The sequence below is a fragment of the Lepisma saccharinum genome, chromosome 5 (assembly GCF_977018435.1).
Source record: "Lepisma saccharinum chromosome 5, izLepSacc3.1, whole genome shotgun sequence".
In the NCBI taxonomy this organism is placed as follows: Eukaryota; Metazoa; Arthropoda; class Insecta; order Zygentoma; family Lepismatidae; genus Lepisma; species Lepisma saccharinum.
In genome coordinates, this window is record NC_139233.1 from 98,401,070 (window position 1) to 98,418,318 (window position 17,249).

The 17,249-nt window shown below is 37.5% G+C and overlaps 1 protein-coding gene across 5 annotated transcripts in view; it reads right to left on the minus strand.

The window, feature by feature from the left end:
* Positions 1-638: 638 nt before the first annotated feature.
* LOC145987946 (structural maintenance of chromosomes protein 6-like) overlaps positions 639-17,249 on the minus strand; it is a 310,654-nt gene continuing 294,043 nt past the window's right edge. For all 5 annotated transcript variants that reach the window (XM_083122784.1, XM_083122783.1, XM_083122782.1 and 2 more), the window contains 2 exons: positions 10,495-10,634; positions 639-1,107 (listed from right to left, as the gene is read on the minus strand). In XM_083122784.1, coding sequence (XP_082978910.1) covers positions 1,053-1,107; positions 10,495-10,634 — 195 coding nt within the window. In that variant the 3' untranslated portion in view covers positions 639-1,052. The remainder of the gene's footprint in view (positions 1,108-10,494; positions 10,635-17,249) is intronic.

Sequence of the window (17,249 nt, forward strand, 5' to 3'; positions counted from 1 at the left end):
TTTTACCAACTGCTCTAGATCATTGGAAAACAAGTGTTTTGAAATGTGGCTATCACATTTTCGCTGAAGATTCTGAAAATATGAATTTTCACCTGAACTGTTGGTAATTATGTCTCTCCATGTTCAGACTTGACAACAATTTCCTCCAGGTGTAATGTTTCCAATCTCATCAAAGTTTCTCTAATTGTAATTTCAAATGCACTATCACAAATATTCTCTATCATCATTCATTCATCATATTTTACAATTATGTTTTGTTCTTTATTAACATGTTGGATGAATATAAATGCTGATATGTGATATGGAAGAATGTAAATCTTACACCACTGTGTTTCTTGCCTAAAGAAGGGACCGTGGTTGGCTACTGTGCTCAAGAGTTATGCTGCCGTATGAACGATTTCTAAACACAGAATTAGTTCAGGGCAGTTAGAAACTTTCAGAGTAGTGTACATATAAATAAATATTATTTTATCGTATGTTAAATGTCTGTACAGTCATGGACATTTCAGGGTTGTAATTTCCACATTGATATTCAATGGGATGGATACAACACAGAAATGTCCATGACTGTAGTACATTGCATTTTCCACACTCCCTGATTAGTAGTATTTTGGTGTAAGAAGAATTAAAAACTAAAATACTAACAATGCTTTCTTCAAATTTATTTTCTCTGACAAATATTATTACTACAGTATTACTTTTCCTAAAAAGAAATGAATTAGAAGAGAATCAAGGCACTCGCTTACAATTTTTAAATTGTATTTTTCTTCAGTTTTAGCACCTCATGGATTTTGGAACCTATCAAGAAAATTCATATTCATGCTGTACGTAATAACAAATGAACACTATATCTCGCAACATTAAGAAAAAATATGTTTATGTTGTACAAAGTAACAAGCAAACACTATCTCTTGCAACCTTCAAGGAAAAAGCATGTTCATGATACATGCAAATAACAAACAAACACTATATCTCGCAACCAAGAAAAATCATATTTGTGTTGTACATAATAATAAACAAACACTACACTCTCTGACAAAATCGGCACAAATTCACAATTCTTCAATCCTTCTTTCTTCAGCATCAGCATCTCGTGGATCTCGCAACCTTCAACAAAAAGCACATTCATGTTGAACATAACAACCCACAACACAAACGTGGTACTCTCACCAGAATATATCTATATATTAGGAATGGGCAGAAATGAAATTTTGGCAAATATCGATAAAAGTACCAATATAAAATTTCCCCCGAAACCGATATTCTACACATCGGATATAAAATTCCAAATGGTCCTTGAAGAACCTAACTACCTTATTTACTCATGTATAATGCACACTTTTTTCCAAAATGTTTGCCCCCAAAAACTGTGGTACGTATTATGCATGGAATAATTTGGACAGGCAACATGAAACCGTACAGGGTCATTCCATGATTTTCTGCACTTGCATTGATTTATCATATTTACGGAACCCTATCATGATATATATCATCCTAAAGCTTTAATTCTGCAGTTTCTGACTATGGAAACAGTATTCCATTCAAGGTAGCAACAATAATGTGAAATGTGGTTGAAATAAGCTCATCACAAAATGAAGAAACATTCTGATTTTTATGGTACTTTGGATGAAAGAAAAGATAAGGAAAAAGAAAATAATAATTAAAATGCCTTAATGGAAGAAATCTTGTGCTCCTAACTGTAAGTTATAGGGTCCTGAATGTGCCTCCTATAAATGTTACGTTAGTCATCGAAAATTATAGCCTGGTGCAAATTCTCAGAAATGTGGCTGAAAAAAGTGTAGGAAGCATTTTTGAGGAAAAGCGGACAAACTACATTTTCTGAATGTATTTGATGTGCTGATTACGAATATTTTGTTTGCCACTCTCGATTTTGATTTTATGTGCTTCAAATCGCTAAAAAAACAAAATGGCGGCCATACGAAATGAGCTTCAAATAACTTTTGAAGGAGCAGAAACAAAATAGTGATCTTGGTGTCAAACATTATGTTTTTGGGCATGCTGAATCCAAATATTATGTTTTGTAATCTGAAATTTTAAGCTATGTGCTAAAAATCGCTAAAAAACAAAATGGCGGCCATACGAAATGAGCTCCAAATAACTTTTGAAGGAGCAGAAAGAAAATAATGATCTTGGTGTCAAATATTATGTTTTTGGGTATGCTGAATCCAAATATTATGTTTTCTAATCTGAAACTTTAAGCTATGTGCTCCAAATCGCTAAAAAACAAAATGGCGGCAATACAAAATGAGGTCCTAATATCTTTTGAAGGAGCAGAAACAAAATAGTGATCTTGGTGTCAAACATTATGTTTTTGGGTATGATGAATCCAAATATTATGTTTTATAATCTGAAATTTTAAGCTGTGTGCTCCAAATCGCTAAAAAAACAAAATGCTGCCATACGAAATGAGCTCCAAATAACTTTTGAAGGAGCAGAAAGAAAATAGTGATCTTGGTGTCAAACATTGTTTTTGGGTATGCTGAATCCAAATATTATGTTTTTTAATCTGATATTTTTGAAAATTGTTGTAGTTTTTTCCCTCTTTTTTAAACAAAAGAACCACAAAAATGTCTAAACCTATAATATTTTTTTCCTTTCTTTACTTGATTTCAGAATGATAGAAACATAGAACCATGGATCCACTTATAAATTTGAAAAGACCTGCACCTGTGAGCCATCATCTTAAGATGTTTCTTATCAGTTCCTCCAGAACATTGCCACAAACAAAGGATTTAGCTCCTTCAGATATTCAAGATACTCTCCTCAAAGCTGAAACACTGGGTCAGGTGAAGCTAGACACCTTCGTGAAGGAAAGGATGATGGCCCCTGGTAAAAGTCACACACAAGTCAAGTGATCCTCTACATAAGTCAAATGCAAAGACCTTTAAGTCCCTCTATGAAGTTAAATTGGTAGAAAGTGGCAAGGAAACCATTTTGAAAACTGACAGGAATATTCTCCAGCGTCTCGTAACTGCCTATGAGGCAGGTCGTAATGTGGATCTAAATCGCATTTTGTGTCATGAACTAATGCCAATTCCAATCTCTCTTGCCAACACAAACGGAAGTCTGAGAACAGGAAACAAAGCCATTCTAGCTGATGTGATGACCAAGGATGTAATTTGTCCACCTGATATATCAATTTCGTCTGCGTCATGCCTTATAATAGATGGTCAAGCATTAATTGTTGCACTTGGAAAGCCTGTAGGAGTTTTCAAACTTTGGTCAACTGGCAGATGTATTTCTTAACCTTGATCTTTCTATGGGAAGAAGCTTTAAGAGGATTGATGTCACCTTTGATCGGTATAACGCAACTTCAATCAAGGCTGGAACATGGGATAGGCACTTGAAACATGCTCATTTAGTAAGGAGAGTAATAAATAGAAAATGGATCCGTGCCAATCCCCAACAAATTCAGTGACTTGCTTGCTAACTCAGAGAATAAAAAAGATTTGGCCTGTTTTCTCTCTAATCATTTGATCAACAATGCTCCTGAAGACAAAATATTTGTGGTTTCCGGTGGATTTCACAAGGAGAATGATGTACGAACAAACAATCGTGATTTGTCTATTGAAGGATTGCAGGCAAACCACGAAGAGGCGGACACGCGCATTGTCCTTCACTGTCTTGATTCTGGTGGTGATAACATTGTTGTCTCAGCACGTGATGCAGATGTATTAGTGCAATTGGTATCGTTATTTTACAAGATTAGATGTACGAAATTGTGGTTGCGAGCAGGAACATAAAAAAAAAAAGAAAATACATTCCAGTACATGAAGTCAGGCAGAAGCTTTCATTTACGGATCCTGTCTTGGAAACTCTCATCCCATTCCATGCCATAATAGGATGCGACACAGTATCCTACATTGCTGGGATCAGTAAGAAGACAGCATGGAAAATATTTAACACTAATAATACGTAATGATCTACTAAATCTTGGTGTTGACGAATTGAAACAAGAAACAGCACACAAGGCAGAGAAGTTCATATGAAAGTTGTATGGTGTACCGGATGCTAGCAGCTGTGATGAAGCCAGAGTAAAGCTGTTCAGCAAAGGAAAAGCACCACAAGCACAACCCCCCCACTACCGATGCTCTACGGTTACATGTACAACGGGCCCACTATCAAGCCATGGTGTGGAGGCAGTCGGTCATACCAAAACCTGTGTTACCACCACCTACTATCTTGAGATGGAAAATGGTTGATGGACAGCTCGTTCCTAAACTTCAATCGCTGCCACCAATTCCACAACCCTGCTACGACATTGTCACCTGTGGGTGTTTGGGTGGTTGTATATCCGCTACATGTTCCTGCAGGAAAGGCGAGCTTGTATGTACTGCAGCTTGCAAATGTGCAGATACTGGCACTAAGAAGTGTACGAATATCCGTGACTAGAAAAATCTTATAATATTTTTGTAGGCAAAATAAGGTTGAATAAGGATAACGTGCGGATTTATCATACACTGGTACTGTTAATATTTCAATCTGGTCTTATGCTTTGAATAATATTATTATTTAGCATCTTTACTTTACCAATGTTCTATACTTGTTTCTGAATTAAAAACCTATTGTTACACAAGAATCACTGTTTTATTCCTAGTTCAAAAGTATGGATACGAAACATTGCATGGATGCAGGTAGTCGCCATTTTGTTTTTTAGCGATTTAGAACAAACAGCTTAAAATTTCAGATTAGAAAACATAATATTTGGATTCAGCATACCCAAAAACATAATGTTTGATACCAAGATCACTATTTTGTTTCTGCTCCTTCAAAAGTTATTTGGAGCTCATTTCGTATAGTGGCCATTTTGTTTTTTAGCGATTTGGAGCACATAGCTTAAAATTTCAGATTACAAAACATAATATTTGGATTCAGCATACCCAAAAACATAATGTTTGACACCAAGATCACTATTTTGTTTCTGCTCCTTCAAACGTTAATAGGAACTCATTTCGTATGGCCGCCATTTTGTTTTTTTATCGATTTGAAGCACATAACACCAAAATCGAGAGTGGCAAACAAAATATTCGGAATCAGCACATCAAATACATTCAGAAAATGTTGTTTGCCCGCTTTTCCTCAAAAATGCTTCCTACAGTCAGAATTTTCGAAAATTGTCCCAGTCTATTATATATTTTGAAGTTCTTTTAGAAAAAGCAAAGAGGAAATGAGCAAAACCATGTATAAAAGTTTAAAGGCCACGTCCATAATTTTTCACTTTGTAATGTAATGTTCTGCAACACCAAGAAAAGCTGTTCTGGTGGAATTCGAGAATGCACCTCCCCTCACATGGGATGCGTATCAGCGGTATTTGTTGGACGAGAAATAATAGAAAAGAACTTCTTGACCACTGCAAATCCATAATGTAATTTTGATCTCGCTTTCTACTATTACAGAATAAATAAGGTGGTTAAAGAGTGAAAGATTTGGGAAGTGGAGTGAGAGGGGGGAGTTGGCATGGGTTGGAAACTTATTGTTTACACAAGAGGATATTCTCCTCTTGGTGCACATAGCAACAGGTGACTCATTGAATAGGTATGATGTTATTCACTCTTGATCAGCACAGCAACAGTTTTACAACCTACAGATAAGAAAGCCATTTCTTAAAACTGGATTGCATTGCACATTATATACGAGATATAGTTGTTTGTCACTCTTCCCCATCAAAAACCAGGGTGCACATCATACACACATGAACATTTATACACCTCCTTAATAAATGTGGGTTTCAAGGTGACTGCAGTGCAACAGAAGTTGCACACTTTTCACAATTGTTTTCTTCCAAAATAGTTTTTTTTCTGCCAAGATGTTTTTGCAATTGTTGCAGTGAACAAAAACACTCCAACTGCACTTTAAATTATTATTCAAAATTTCTGATCACAATTAAACATATGTTCTGTTTGTAGGACGTTAAAAAATAACATCAGTGTGAGCGAACAAAGGAGAAAATGTGTTCACTTGAAGGTTTTGCAAAATCTGCACAAATCCACCTGCACACCTGTTCAGTTCCTTCCTGTTGTCATGAATATTAGAAAAAGTCAATTATTGGCTCCCTGTAGTGTTTAACTGTGTTAAGTGTGATTTTGTGAATAAGGCTTTCTTTAAATGTTCTTGTATGGCAAAGTGGAAAGGAATACGTTACACCAGGGGTTCCCACACTTTTTCGTTTCAAGGCATCCTTAGTGTTTCAAGATTTTTCAAGTCAGAATGTAGGCCGATCTAACACTTGCAACACTCTGTCAGTGTGGTTGAGTTGCTTGCCCTAAGTTAAAGAATGAACACATGTTTCAAATTCAGAAACATTTTTTGTGTAAAAGGACTAAAGAAGCACATATCATTTCAGTGAAAATATTGGAACATTTTGCGGTGCCCCTGTAAACCAGCCACGGTGCACACTTTGGGAACCACTGCATTACACTCTGAATTTTATTCATTCTCTGAGGCAGCACCAAATTTAGTACACGAGCATAGAAATGCATAAATAATGCCTTCGGGTACTCGTCCTGGACCTTCTTTGCAAATTCGCTAAATGCTCCAACATAATTGCTGCCCTGTCATAAGTTTGAACAATAAATTTAAAATCCTTCCATGACACAACCCACCTCCTCATGCACGAACTTGTAGACAGTTGGTAATTGGAACCTACTGTTAACATCAGATTTTTCATCTAACATAACTGAAACAAAATCAGACTTTTCAGTTTCTATAAAAATTGTTTCACTCGTGACATCACTAATTACATGGACTAGATCATTGCATTGCATACTTTAGAATGCTGGAAATTGCAGACACTCCGAAGAAGTTTAATCTTGATGACGTGAGAGAAACCCCAATATAAACATGGGGCTGAAAAAAAATGCCTGTTATGACCATACAACCAGACTGTCAAGAGAGGAGGGATGGAGGGAGGGAGGGAGGGAGGGAGGGAGGGAGGGAGTAGCAGTCATCTGGTGTCTGTCGAGATCAGCCGAATAATTACAAACAGGTAGAGATTCAACAATTCTGCACTGAGCTGGCCCAGCTAACACCATTGCAATACAATAGGAAACATTGTGGGAGTGTTGGGCATGGGGAATAGTACTGGGCTCTCATTTTGATGCCATAAGCTTACCAAATAGCTTGCATAATTCTAGCTGTTTCACACAAATATGAGAATATTCTGACTTATTCTTTACTCCTTCTAAATATTTAAAATGCAATATTTGTTATTATTTTGCTTTGTCATCTCCGCATCTCCCAACCTCTAAGGTTGAATGGAAAATGTCAAAAATATGTGGCCGAGATCAGAGGGACAGGTATCAGTTGTGAGGGTTACCGAGTGGCTAGGTTGGGTCTGGGGATTACAGCAGCATGCATGAACTGACACATAACATAATGCTAACAGCCACAACATCAAATTCAATGACTATTTACAAATATTCAACTACACCTATCAACCAGATGGAATATCGACTAAAATGCTCAAGTTATCGCTCCCTTTTACTTTGCCTATTATCACACATATTATTAACGTTTCGCTCGAGAAATCCATATTTCCCAGGAAATGGAAAGAAGCTTTGATAACACCACTCCCTAAGACAACTTCGTTGCCCAAAACAAAATTCTTCCACCCCCACAATCAGGATTCTGGGCAGCACACAGCACTGCTACGGCTTTGTTGAAAGTCACAAATGACGTCCTCCAGCTATGGATAAGAAATTCCTCACTGCATTCATATTATAGGACATGTCCAAAGCATTTGATACGGTACAACATAAATTACTACTCAGTAAACTAAAATATTACAATTTTTCACAATCTACCCTTAACTGGTATTTTTCGTATCTAAGTAACCAAAAGAAACGTGTAAAACTGTCTCCTACTTTAGTATCTAATACTTTATATATTTCATCTGGTGTGCGACAAGGATCTATACTAGGTCCCTTATTGTTTACGATTTATATTGCAGACCTACTCTCAGTTGTCAAGTACTGTAACGTTTACTCCTATGCTGATGACACCCAACTAACTAAATCCTTCCATCCAACAAAAATTGTCCTAAGTACTGAATACATAAGCAACGATTTGGGTGCTATAAAAACATGATGTGATGCAAATGGCCTTAAAATTAATGCTAATAAGTCATGTTATACATTTATTGGAACTCAAAATTATATTGGCTCGGTCGAGCTCATCAATACAACAATTAAAATAAATAATGATGTCATGCCTACAGCTCAAGTAGTTAAAAGATTTGTACTAATATTTGATACTTGTCTGTCATGGGATGAGCATATCAGCCACCAAATTCCATTTCTACACTATTGTGACTATTGTGATGTAGTGTACTTTGGTAGAATAAATAAAACTTTGCAAGCAAAAATTAAAAAATGCCAAAATGTATGCATGCGGTTCATATTTCACATCCCAAGGAGTGAACATATTTTACCTTCCATAAATAATAAGAATATCCTGAATATGTACTGTAGGCAACTACTGCATGCATATTGCCTTATACATACAATTATTAATTCTGGCAGCCCATCGTATCTGGCAGACATGTTGATCCCTCGCACCAGGGTGCACAGTCACCACACAAGAAACAATTTCTAATTTAACCTTCCACGCTGTAACACAGGCACATATGCTGCCAAAATATGGAGTGCCCTACCTAAGAGCTTGTCGAGTATATCTAAAATAGAATCTTTCCATAACAAAGTAAAGAATTTTCTTATAGCAAAGCAGAGATTGTGTTCAAATATTATGATGTAACTCATATGTTTATGTTGTGTTATGTATTTTGTCTACATCTTTTTTCATTTTTTATTTTACTTTTATTTTTATGTTGTTGTCTTTTCACAATGCTTGTATCATTTTATTCCTACAACATTTATTACTTGATCAACAGTAGCATTCTGTAACTAAATCGTACATTTTATTGTATACGTATTAATACTGTAACCACATATGTATAAGAATTGTAAATTTAAATGTAATCGATGACACGGGTTAGGTGGCAGAACAGCCTAAGGCTGAACCTCGCCCACGCAAATAAAGAATTTCAATTTGAACCAACATATTCCATCGTAAACACTGGGAAAGATCCTACGCATCAGTTGTACTTATGTATCACAGTCACACATGGTGTAACTTGGGAGCTAACTTTCGGGGAAGGGGGAGGGAATTGAAAAGGGGCTAAACTTTGAGGGACAGAGTTAAAAAGTTTTCTATCCCAAAAAGAATAGCATCCAGGACTATTTTTACAAATAACTGTTACATTTGCAAAATCATAAAAGTTACTCATTACCTTATTCCTCAGGTCACAGGAGGTTAACAAAAGTCTCATTAACTTGTAAGTTTTAATAAACCTTAAAGTTTTGGGGGACAAGTGCCCCTTTCCCCTGCCAAGTTACACATATGTACACACACACACACACACACACACACACACACACACATATACATGGCCTGTCTAAAAAGTATTAGACATTATGCCGGGAAAAGAAAGTCACTTGCCTGGTATGGTTCACGTCGTAATCCCCTTCAAAGAAGTCCCCTTGGAATTTCACATGCTTAGCCCAACGAGCCTGCCATTGCTGGAAGCACTCCTGGAATGACTCTTTTGGAATGTCTCTAAACTTCACTGTCACGTTGCACATAATGTCCTCTCGGCTGTCAAAACGGGAGCCTTTCAGTGGAGATTTTGGCTTCGGGAAGAACCAGAAGTCACATATGGAGCCATGTTGATCATCATCATTTCCAGTTATTACGGTTATCCCTGTTGACAGTCTCCAGCATGTCTTGAGCAACATCACGTCAAAGTTCTCGCTGTCCCTGCTAAAGCAACTTCGGCACAAGTTTTGCTGCTACCTTCTGCATGCCTAAATCTTCCCGTCAAATTCAATGCACAATCTTTCCTAATGCCAATGTCATCAGCAATTACCCTGACTGTCAAACGACAATTTTCCATTATCAAGGACCTCACTTTCTCAACATTTTCTGCTTCCGGCTTGTTGAAGGCCTCCCATAACTGTGTCCACTCTTTGCCAATGTGCGGCCATTTTTGAAGAAGTTGCACCAGTCCTTTGTCTGGCATCATCGCCAAAAGCCTGTTGAATCTTGTGAATTGTTTTTGTTTTCGTCCCCCCAAGCTTCCCCCCTCTGCTCCAAGTGTTCCGTCATCCCAACAAACAAGGAAATGCGAAATTACACAGAAACACTACCTCACTTGCCAGTTACCACTCACTGATTTACGGTTCCGAAACGCCCAGCAACATGCGTGCATGAAGGTTCCCTTCACCTCTGTGCAGAGTGTAGCCAACCTACCATAGATATTTTCCGCAGGAAAAGAAAAAGTCGGATACTTTTTTAGACAGGCCACGTATTTATCAGCAAACCATAAAAAATTAAACATTTGCTAAATAATAAGGATTAAAAACATATAAATATGAAAACTATAGGAAGCACTAGTAAAAAAAATAAATTGGCACTTACTTATGAATTGTCAATATCCTATCTGAAGTTACAGATCCTGTATCAAGAGGAGTCAAAAAAACAAACTGGAAACCAAATCTACCTCCATCTCTAGCATGGTCAATTAGAAGATCCATACTAATCCGCCGGTTAACTTTATCCTGTACAGATACAAAAAAAAAAAAAAAAAAAAATTATGTGTGACAATAAAAATACATTGCAAAAGCTGGAAATGTCTATTGGTTCCAATTGAAATATCAATTGGATTGACTGGCATTCAATTAGATACTTCATAAAGGTATCAGATTGAATTGGGTTCAATTGGAATCTCAACTGAAGCCAATTCGAAATGTAGGAAAATTTCCAATTGGTTCATTGTATCCAATTGCAAGTTTGTATATACTGTAACCAATTGTTTTCAGATGTAGAATCAATTGGAAATTCCATCAAAATTGTGTGTACTAGCCCTGCTGGAAATGTCTACTGTTTATAGTGTTTTCAACTAATACAGGGTGGCACATATTGTATCAACGAATTTGAATTATCAACCCTGCCACAACACACGTGTTGCATAGCTGCATTTGTGGAGAGTTGGGAGTCAGGCAGTTAGTATACCATGAAGTGTTGGTCAGTGCAGACGTGGATTGCGGCGGCGGAAGCCTTCACCAAAACAGGCACCGGGCAATGCGGCGGAACAATGATTGAGTGATTGATTTGGTGTTTTAAGTCCACTTTATGCACAGTAAGGCTAATCGGGACTGGGCCTACAGTTTAAAGTGGGATCAGAACCACTATGTGCCTCCAACAGGTATCGAACCCGGGACCCCTTGATTACAAGGCAATGACGCTACCACTGCGCTATGGGGGAGGCCCAGGCAGAACAATGAAAATCACCATGCACCTGTTGCCGAGACAGATAGCATTCTGAGGTGTGTTAGACAATGGAGAGCCACAGGTAATCTTGTGAACAGTCAGTTGCTGTGAAATATGTGCTATTCCACAGGACATATTGAGACGTGAGTCATGAAACCCTTTCCTCATGGCCTCGAACAGTGCATCCAAGTAGATGGAGGACATTTAGAAGCGTTATTTTGAAGATGCACTGCTGTATTGTGCATATTATATACTGTATGAAATGTGTATGTGCATATTTATTTTCATAACCATAGAAAGTTACTACAAGCACTCACAATCTTTCTGTTGTCTTCTGAAGTTGGTAGATAGTATATGCGCCATCCTGTATATTGCTATATTGTAGAAGTATGGCTACTTGTAGCAATACATTAATAGCATCAAAATACTGAGGACACAAAAATTTTTCTGAATAATTTATTTTACATATTTATTCCTCTTTTATGTGTGCAATAAAAATGAAATGCCTTTCACATCATCTAACAACATTTTAAATGGTATTAGTAAAAAATAACATTGTATAAAACTATAAGTTCAGTATCTGCAAATTCAGCAAATATGAGAAAGATATGAATCAACCTATATTCCCATGTATACGAATGTTAGTTTTATGTTGTTTACTACATACGAAATTGAACACTGTATGCTTATTGGACCCCTCTCTGACCTTTCATACATTAACATGCAAATCAAGTCAGTCGAATACTAAATGATTGCATGCCAAGTAAACTCTTGGGTGACCCATACTCTATCCCCGGAACCTCTGGAGCAAGGTCACACATAAAGGTAGAGAAGGGTGGAGTGAAGCAAAGGCTGATAGCTTCAGTAGCTTCCCCCTCCATGCAATCCCGTTCCCTCGCACATGTTCATTGGTCGAGCCCTCTTGAGTCACGCTTGCTCCTGAGATTCCTGAGACAGAGTATACAGTTTGATTTATTGAGTTGTATGTTATGGGCGTATCACCACATAGGCTATTTTTGACCATCATGCAATATGGGGACAAGCCCCTTAACTAAAACAAAATTGAGGACAGGTCCCTGAGAAAAAAATAAAATGTATGGTTAGAACCTTCCTCACTCAATTTCTATAACTAATTCATTCTTTCATTACTTAATGGAACTAAAACAATACTGTCTCTGAGGATAAAAACTCCTTGCCTACGTTAAAAGCTAAAGCTGTGAAGAGGCACTCATTACCAGGGAACGGATTTAAATGTAAATACATATTTATGTACGAAGCTCAAATCAGTTATATTTTGTATTGTCTTTGCGCATCATGGCATGTAGACTCGAAAAATTCAGTTTATATTTTACATATTCCGTACTTACTCATGTACAATGTGTACATTTTCCCAAAATTTTTGGCCCCAAAAACTGGTGCGCATTATGCACGGAATAATTCGGACAGGCAACATGAAACCGTACAGGGTCATTCCATTATTTTGGGACACTTGCATTGACTTTTCATGTTTACGGAACCCTATCATGTTATATATCATCGTAAAGCTTTAATTCTGCAGTTTCTGACTATGGCAACAGTATTACATTCAAGATAGTGACACTAATGTGAAATGCGGTTGAAATAAGCTCATCACAAAATAAGAAACATTCTGATTTTTATGGTACTTTGTTTGAAAGAAAAGATAAGGAAAAAGAAAACAATAATTAAAATGCATTACTGGCAAAATAATATTATATATGTGAAGTGTGTAAATACCTTAATGGAAGAAATCTTGTGCTGCTAACTGCTAGTTTGAGGGTCCTGAATGTGCCTCCTATAAATGTTACATTAGTCACAGAAAAAAGTATATATATATTTTTTTTTTTCCAAAAAGTAAAGAAGGAATGAGCAAAACCACGTATAAAAGTGAAAAGGCCATTTCACACGATTTTTCACTTTGTATGTAATGTTCTGCGACACCAAGAAAAGCAGTGCCGTTCTGGCAGAATTCGAGCATGCACCTCCAGTTACATGAGATGCATATCAGCAGTATTTGTTGGGCGAGAAAGAATAGAAAATTACTTCCTGAGTGCAGCAAATCCGTAAGGTAAATTTGATCTCGCTTTCTATTATTACCTAATAAACAAGGTGGTTAAAGAGTGAAAGCTCTTGGATGCTAAACACAGTGGAGGGAGAGGGGGGAGGTGGCGTGGGTTGGTGACATTGTTTACACAAGAGGATATTCTCCTCTTGGTCCACATAGCAACAGGTGACCCACTCACTGGACAGGTAGGGTGTCGCTCACTTTTGATTGGCATAGTAACATATTTATAACCTACAAATAAGAAAGCCATTTCTTGAACCTGGATTATACTGCGCATTAAATACGAGACATAATTGTTTGTCACTTTTCCCCATCACAAACCAGGCTGTGCATTATACACATGTACAGAAGGTTGATCCGTGTACATGTGTCCGATTTTGATGTCTGACCTACTTGAGGAAAAACCACGGGACCACCACTGGTTGCCCTCGATGTGAGCACCATGGGTCCTGGCAATAGCCCTGCACCGTAACTTCCATTGTAGGAGGCTCCGTTGAAGTACAGGAACGGGAATCTTGAGCCACTCCTCCTGGCAGGTTTTCCAGAGGCCACGGACAGTGGTGACACGACGAGATGCAAGTGCTCTTTTCAATAGGCCAAACCCGCAAAAATCCATGGGACTGGCATCAGGTGACTTCACTGGTATGTCCTTGAAGGGAATAGCCTGGATGCCGGTGTCTGCCGCCATTTGTTGCAGAAATCTCTGTGTAAAACGAGATGTTGTGATGAGGCCTTATCCATATGCACACGGACCTGATTTATTGCATTTCCATACAAACGGGGCAGATCGTCTGTATAAATTGGTGCAGTTTTTAGGCACCTGCCGAATCGTTAACTTGCCTCATAGCAATATCCTGTGACAACCAGAAATCCCTTCGCGAAATTTGCTTTGCACTGATGGATGAAGTCATGACGGGTTTTTGCATCTTGTGGGGTGTACGTTACGGCTCAAATTTTGCCACAATCGGATAGTGTGGTAACAAACTTCCACCGTTCCCCCGATAGATGACATTCGTAGAGGCACCTGCAGTTAGTCTTTCTCTCCCTCCGATGGGCCGCAGTGAGGAAGTGTCCACGACTTTTAAACACGATCCGGAGCTTTAATTTGTCACGTAGGTTGTGGTTCAAAGTTGACTGTGCCACGTGCACTCTTCTTGCCATCAGATGTTGCATAGGAGGGTTTTCCTGTAGGGCCATTCGGTGCAACTTCCGAGCTACAGGTGGAGTTACCGCAGTACACGGTCACTTTCTACTCCCCTTTGTGGGTGAACGAAGTGCTGGAACGTCATGGTGTTTATGTCGATTAATTATGTTCTTGATGGTCATTAACCCCAATGCACATCCATTTTCCCCACTGGTTTTGAATCTGTGTCATGGAAAACTTGGCATGGAAAACTGCTACGATGTAGCCTTCCCAAAACCGGTTTTCCTTGGGAGCCATGATGCACACACCACACACACACAAACTTTGCGCAATACTAGAGGCCTTTGGCTTTCTCCTGCTGTTTGAATCATTCAGATCGGTCGATTCTGTGAGCAGGGGTGAAATTTTAAAATTGGACACATATAGACGGATCAACCTTCTGTAAATACAGTATTAGTATCTGGCTCATTTTTTACATATTTTAGTTGTTTTTGCACATTATTTCCATATTTCAGAACATTTCTCAACATATACTCCATATTTACAAAATAACTACATGTCCCCGTGTGACTGACAGAGTTAGGTATTCCTTGCGAATAACTGAAACACACTTCCTTTACTTCTTGCTATATTGAACGCAGTTTTAGTCAATATAAATCCATCTTAAGAGACAACACAAGGAACTTCACATTCGAACAGTTACAAAAAAAATTTGTTATTCACTGTTTTGGAAACAGAAAATCAAAACATATTTTGTGTTGTTTTACAATTAATGTCAATGTAAGCATACTGTATTTCATGTAGCTTGTGTAGTGCCTTCTATTATTAAAAAGGTAAAATTTTACAATTTTAAGTCCATATTCAACACCATATGTTTGGTATTTAGCACATTTTTACTACAAATAAATCCGTTCCCTGCTCATCACATACATGGACACATGACAAAACACAGCTGTACAGAGGATTTATACTGGTCGTAGGTACATGCACCAGGGCCTCTATAGCCTGCAACATTTCAGTTACTGAGGTGTACTATGTGGAAGTGAGGTTGACTTCTGGGTGCCTTCAGAAAGGACCATCCCTTGCACCCTAGGTGATCTACAGTTGTCAAACATGAAATGCATTTGTGTCAAATATCTACATGCATTGTAGAAAAATATATATGTAAGTGAAGTGTTTTAAAATGCAATAAAGGTACCTGAAAATCTAAAATTCTAAAGAGTTAGAAATGCAGAAAACATTACTCAGAAAAGTGGTCACAAGCAGTGATATCAATTTTTTAAGATGTTACTTAAATACATTTATCTATTCAGTTGATATTACTATTCAATAAAATTGACTTTATTTTCCTCCCAAAAATAACAGGTATTCGTAAAATATGTGTAATTTATGGAATTCCTGGTTACTCTTGGATCCAACAATAAGTAGCGTTGCCTTAAAAAAGTGACGTCTGTGTTACATAGGGGAAAGTCATACAGTACTGACTGGCTTACAGTACCAGGGTGTCTACTTTAGGGCCATAACAAAATTCAAGTATAATTCCCAGTTTTCAAGGCTAACTTTCGAAATATTCAAGGCAAAAAATTGAAAATTCAAACACATATATAAAATATATAATTTAAGGTGCGGAGTTTACATTTGCCATTTCACATACTCAGATTCTAAATACATCTACAAACACAAGTCACAAATGTTACAGGATAAATAAATTTACAAAAAAAAATGTAAATTGCATAAGAATTTCAAACTCAAATTTACCTAATCAACTTCAAGATGTCTTTGTTTTCAATAATTTTCAGTCGATTTTCTATATAATTTCAGAAACAATCAATACAAATTAACATCTTCACTGCCTCTTAGCTTGGCACCCAAACAACTAACAAAGCAAAGGAAATGAGCGAATTCTGTTCTATTTTCCATGCATTTTTTCTTTTTTTACCTCGATAAAAGTACTGGCTAAACTGTGAAAAACTTTCTTCAGAGCATTAATAAATATGTATGAATTCAATCGGACTTGGAATAATAAAAGTTGCAATTTTTCACGTCTACCAAGAAAAATTCACGCAGAATTGCCGGAGCCAATAATTCACGCATAATTCCTGGAATTCAAGGAATTCCCGGTACCTGAGGAACACCCTGAGTACCGACCATCTCCAGTTCTCACACTCAGCGTTAGATTAACACCACTTTACGGACACACACACGAAATAATACCATAGCCGTACATCATACACTTCAGAAACTACAATTTGGGTGCAGAGCAAAGGGAGCTAAGAGGCAGTGAAGGTTTTCTTTTTTATTGATTGTTTCCGAAAGTTATATAGAAAATCGTGCTGCTTCTTTTTGAGGTGAATTGATGATTTGATGCAAGTATGCTTCATCTATAGTCTATTATGTGAAAGTGTCAGCCCCCCTATCCGGCCCTCTGGATTACTTCCTGTCTTAATCCCTCAATCTCTCCTTTCACCTCACCCTGGGTGCCAAGCGAGCAGATTATATTTGCGCCGGAATTACAAAAGGGGGGTTTCACATAGAATTTATATTTTTATGTCCCTGGTTCATTTACACATATACAGCAAGTGAATATACAACCGGTTAAATGGATAGTACCGTTGTTCTTGAAATCATAACATTCTTGTAGGATATACAGGAAAACCTCGTTAATACGAAGTTCAA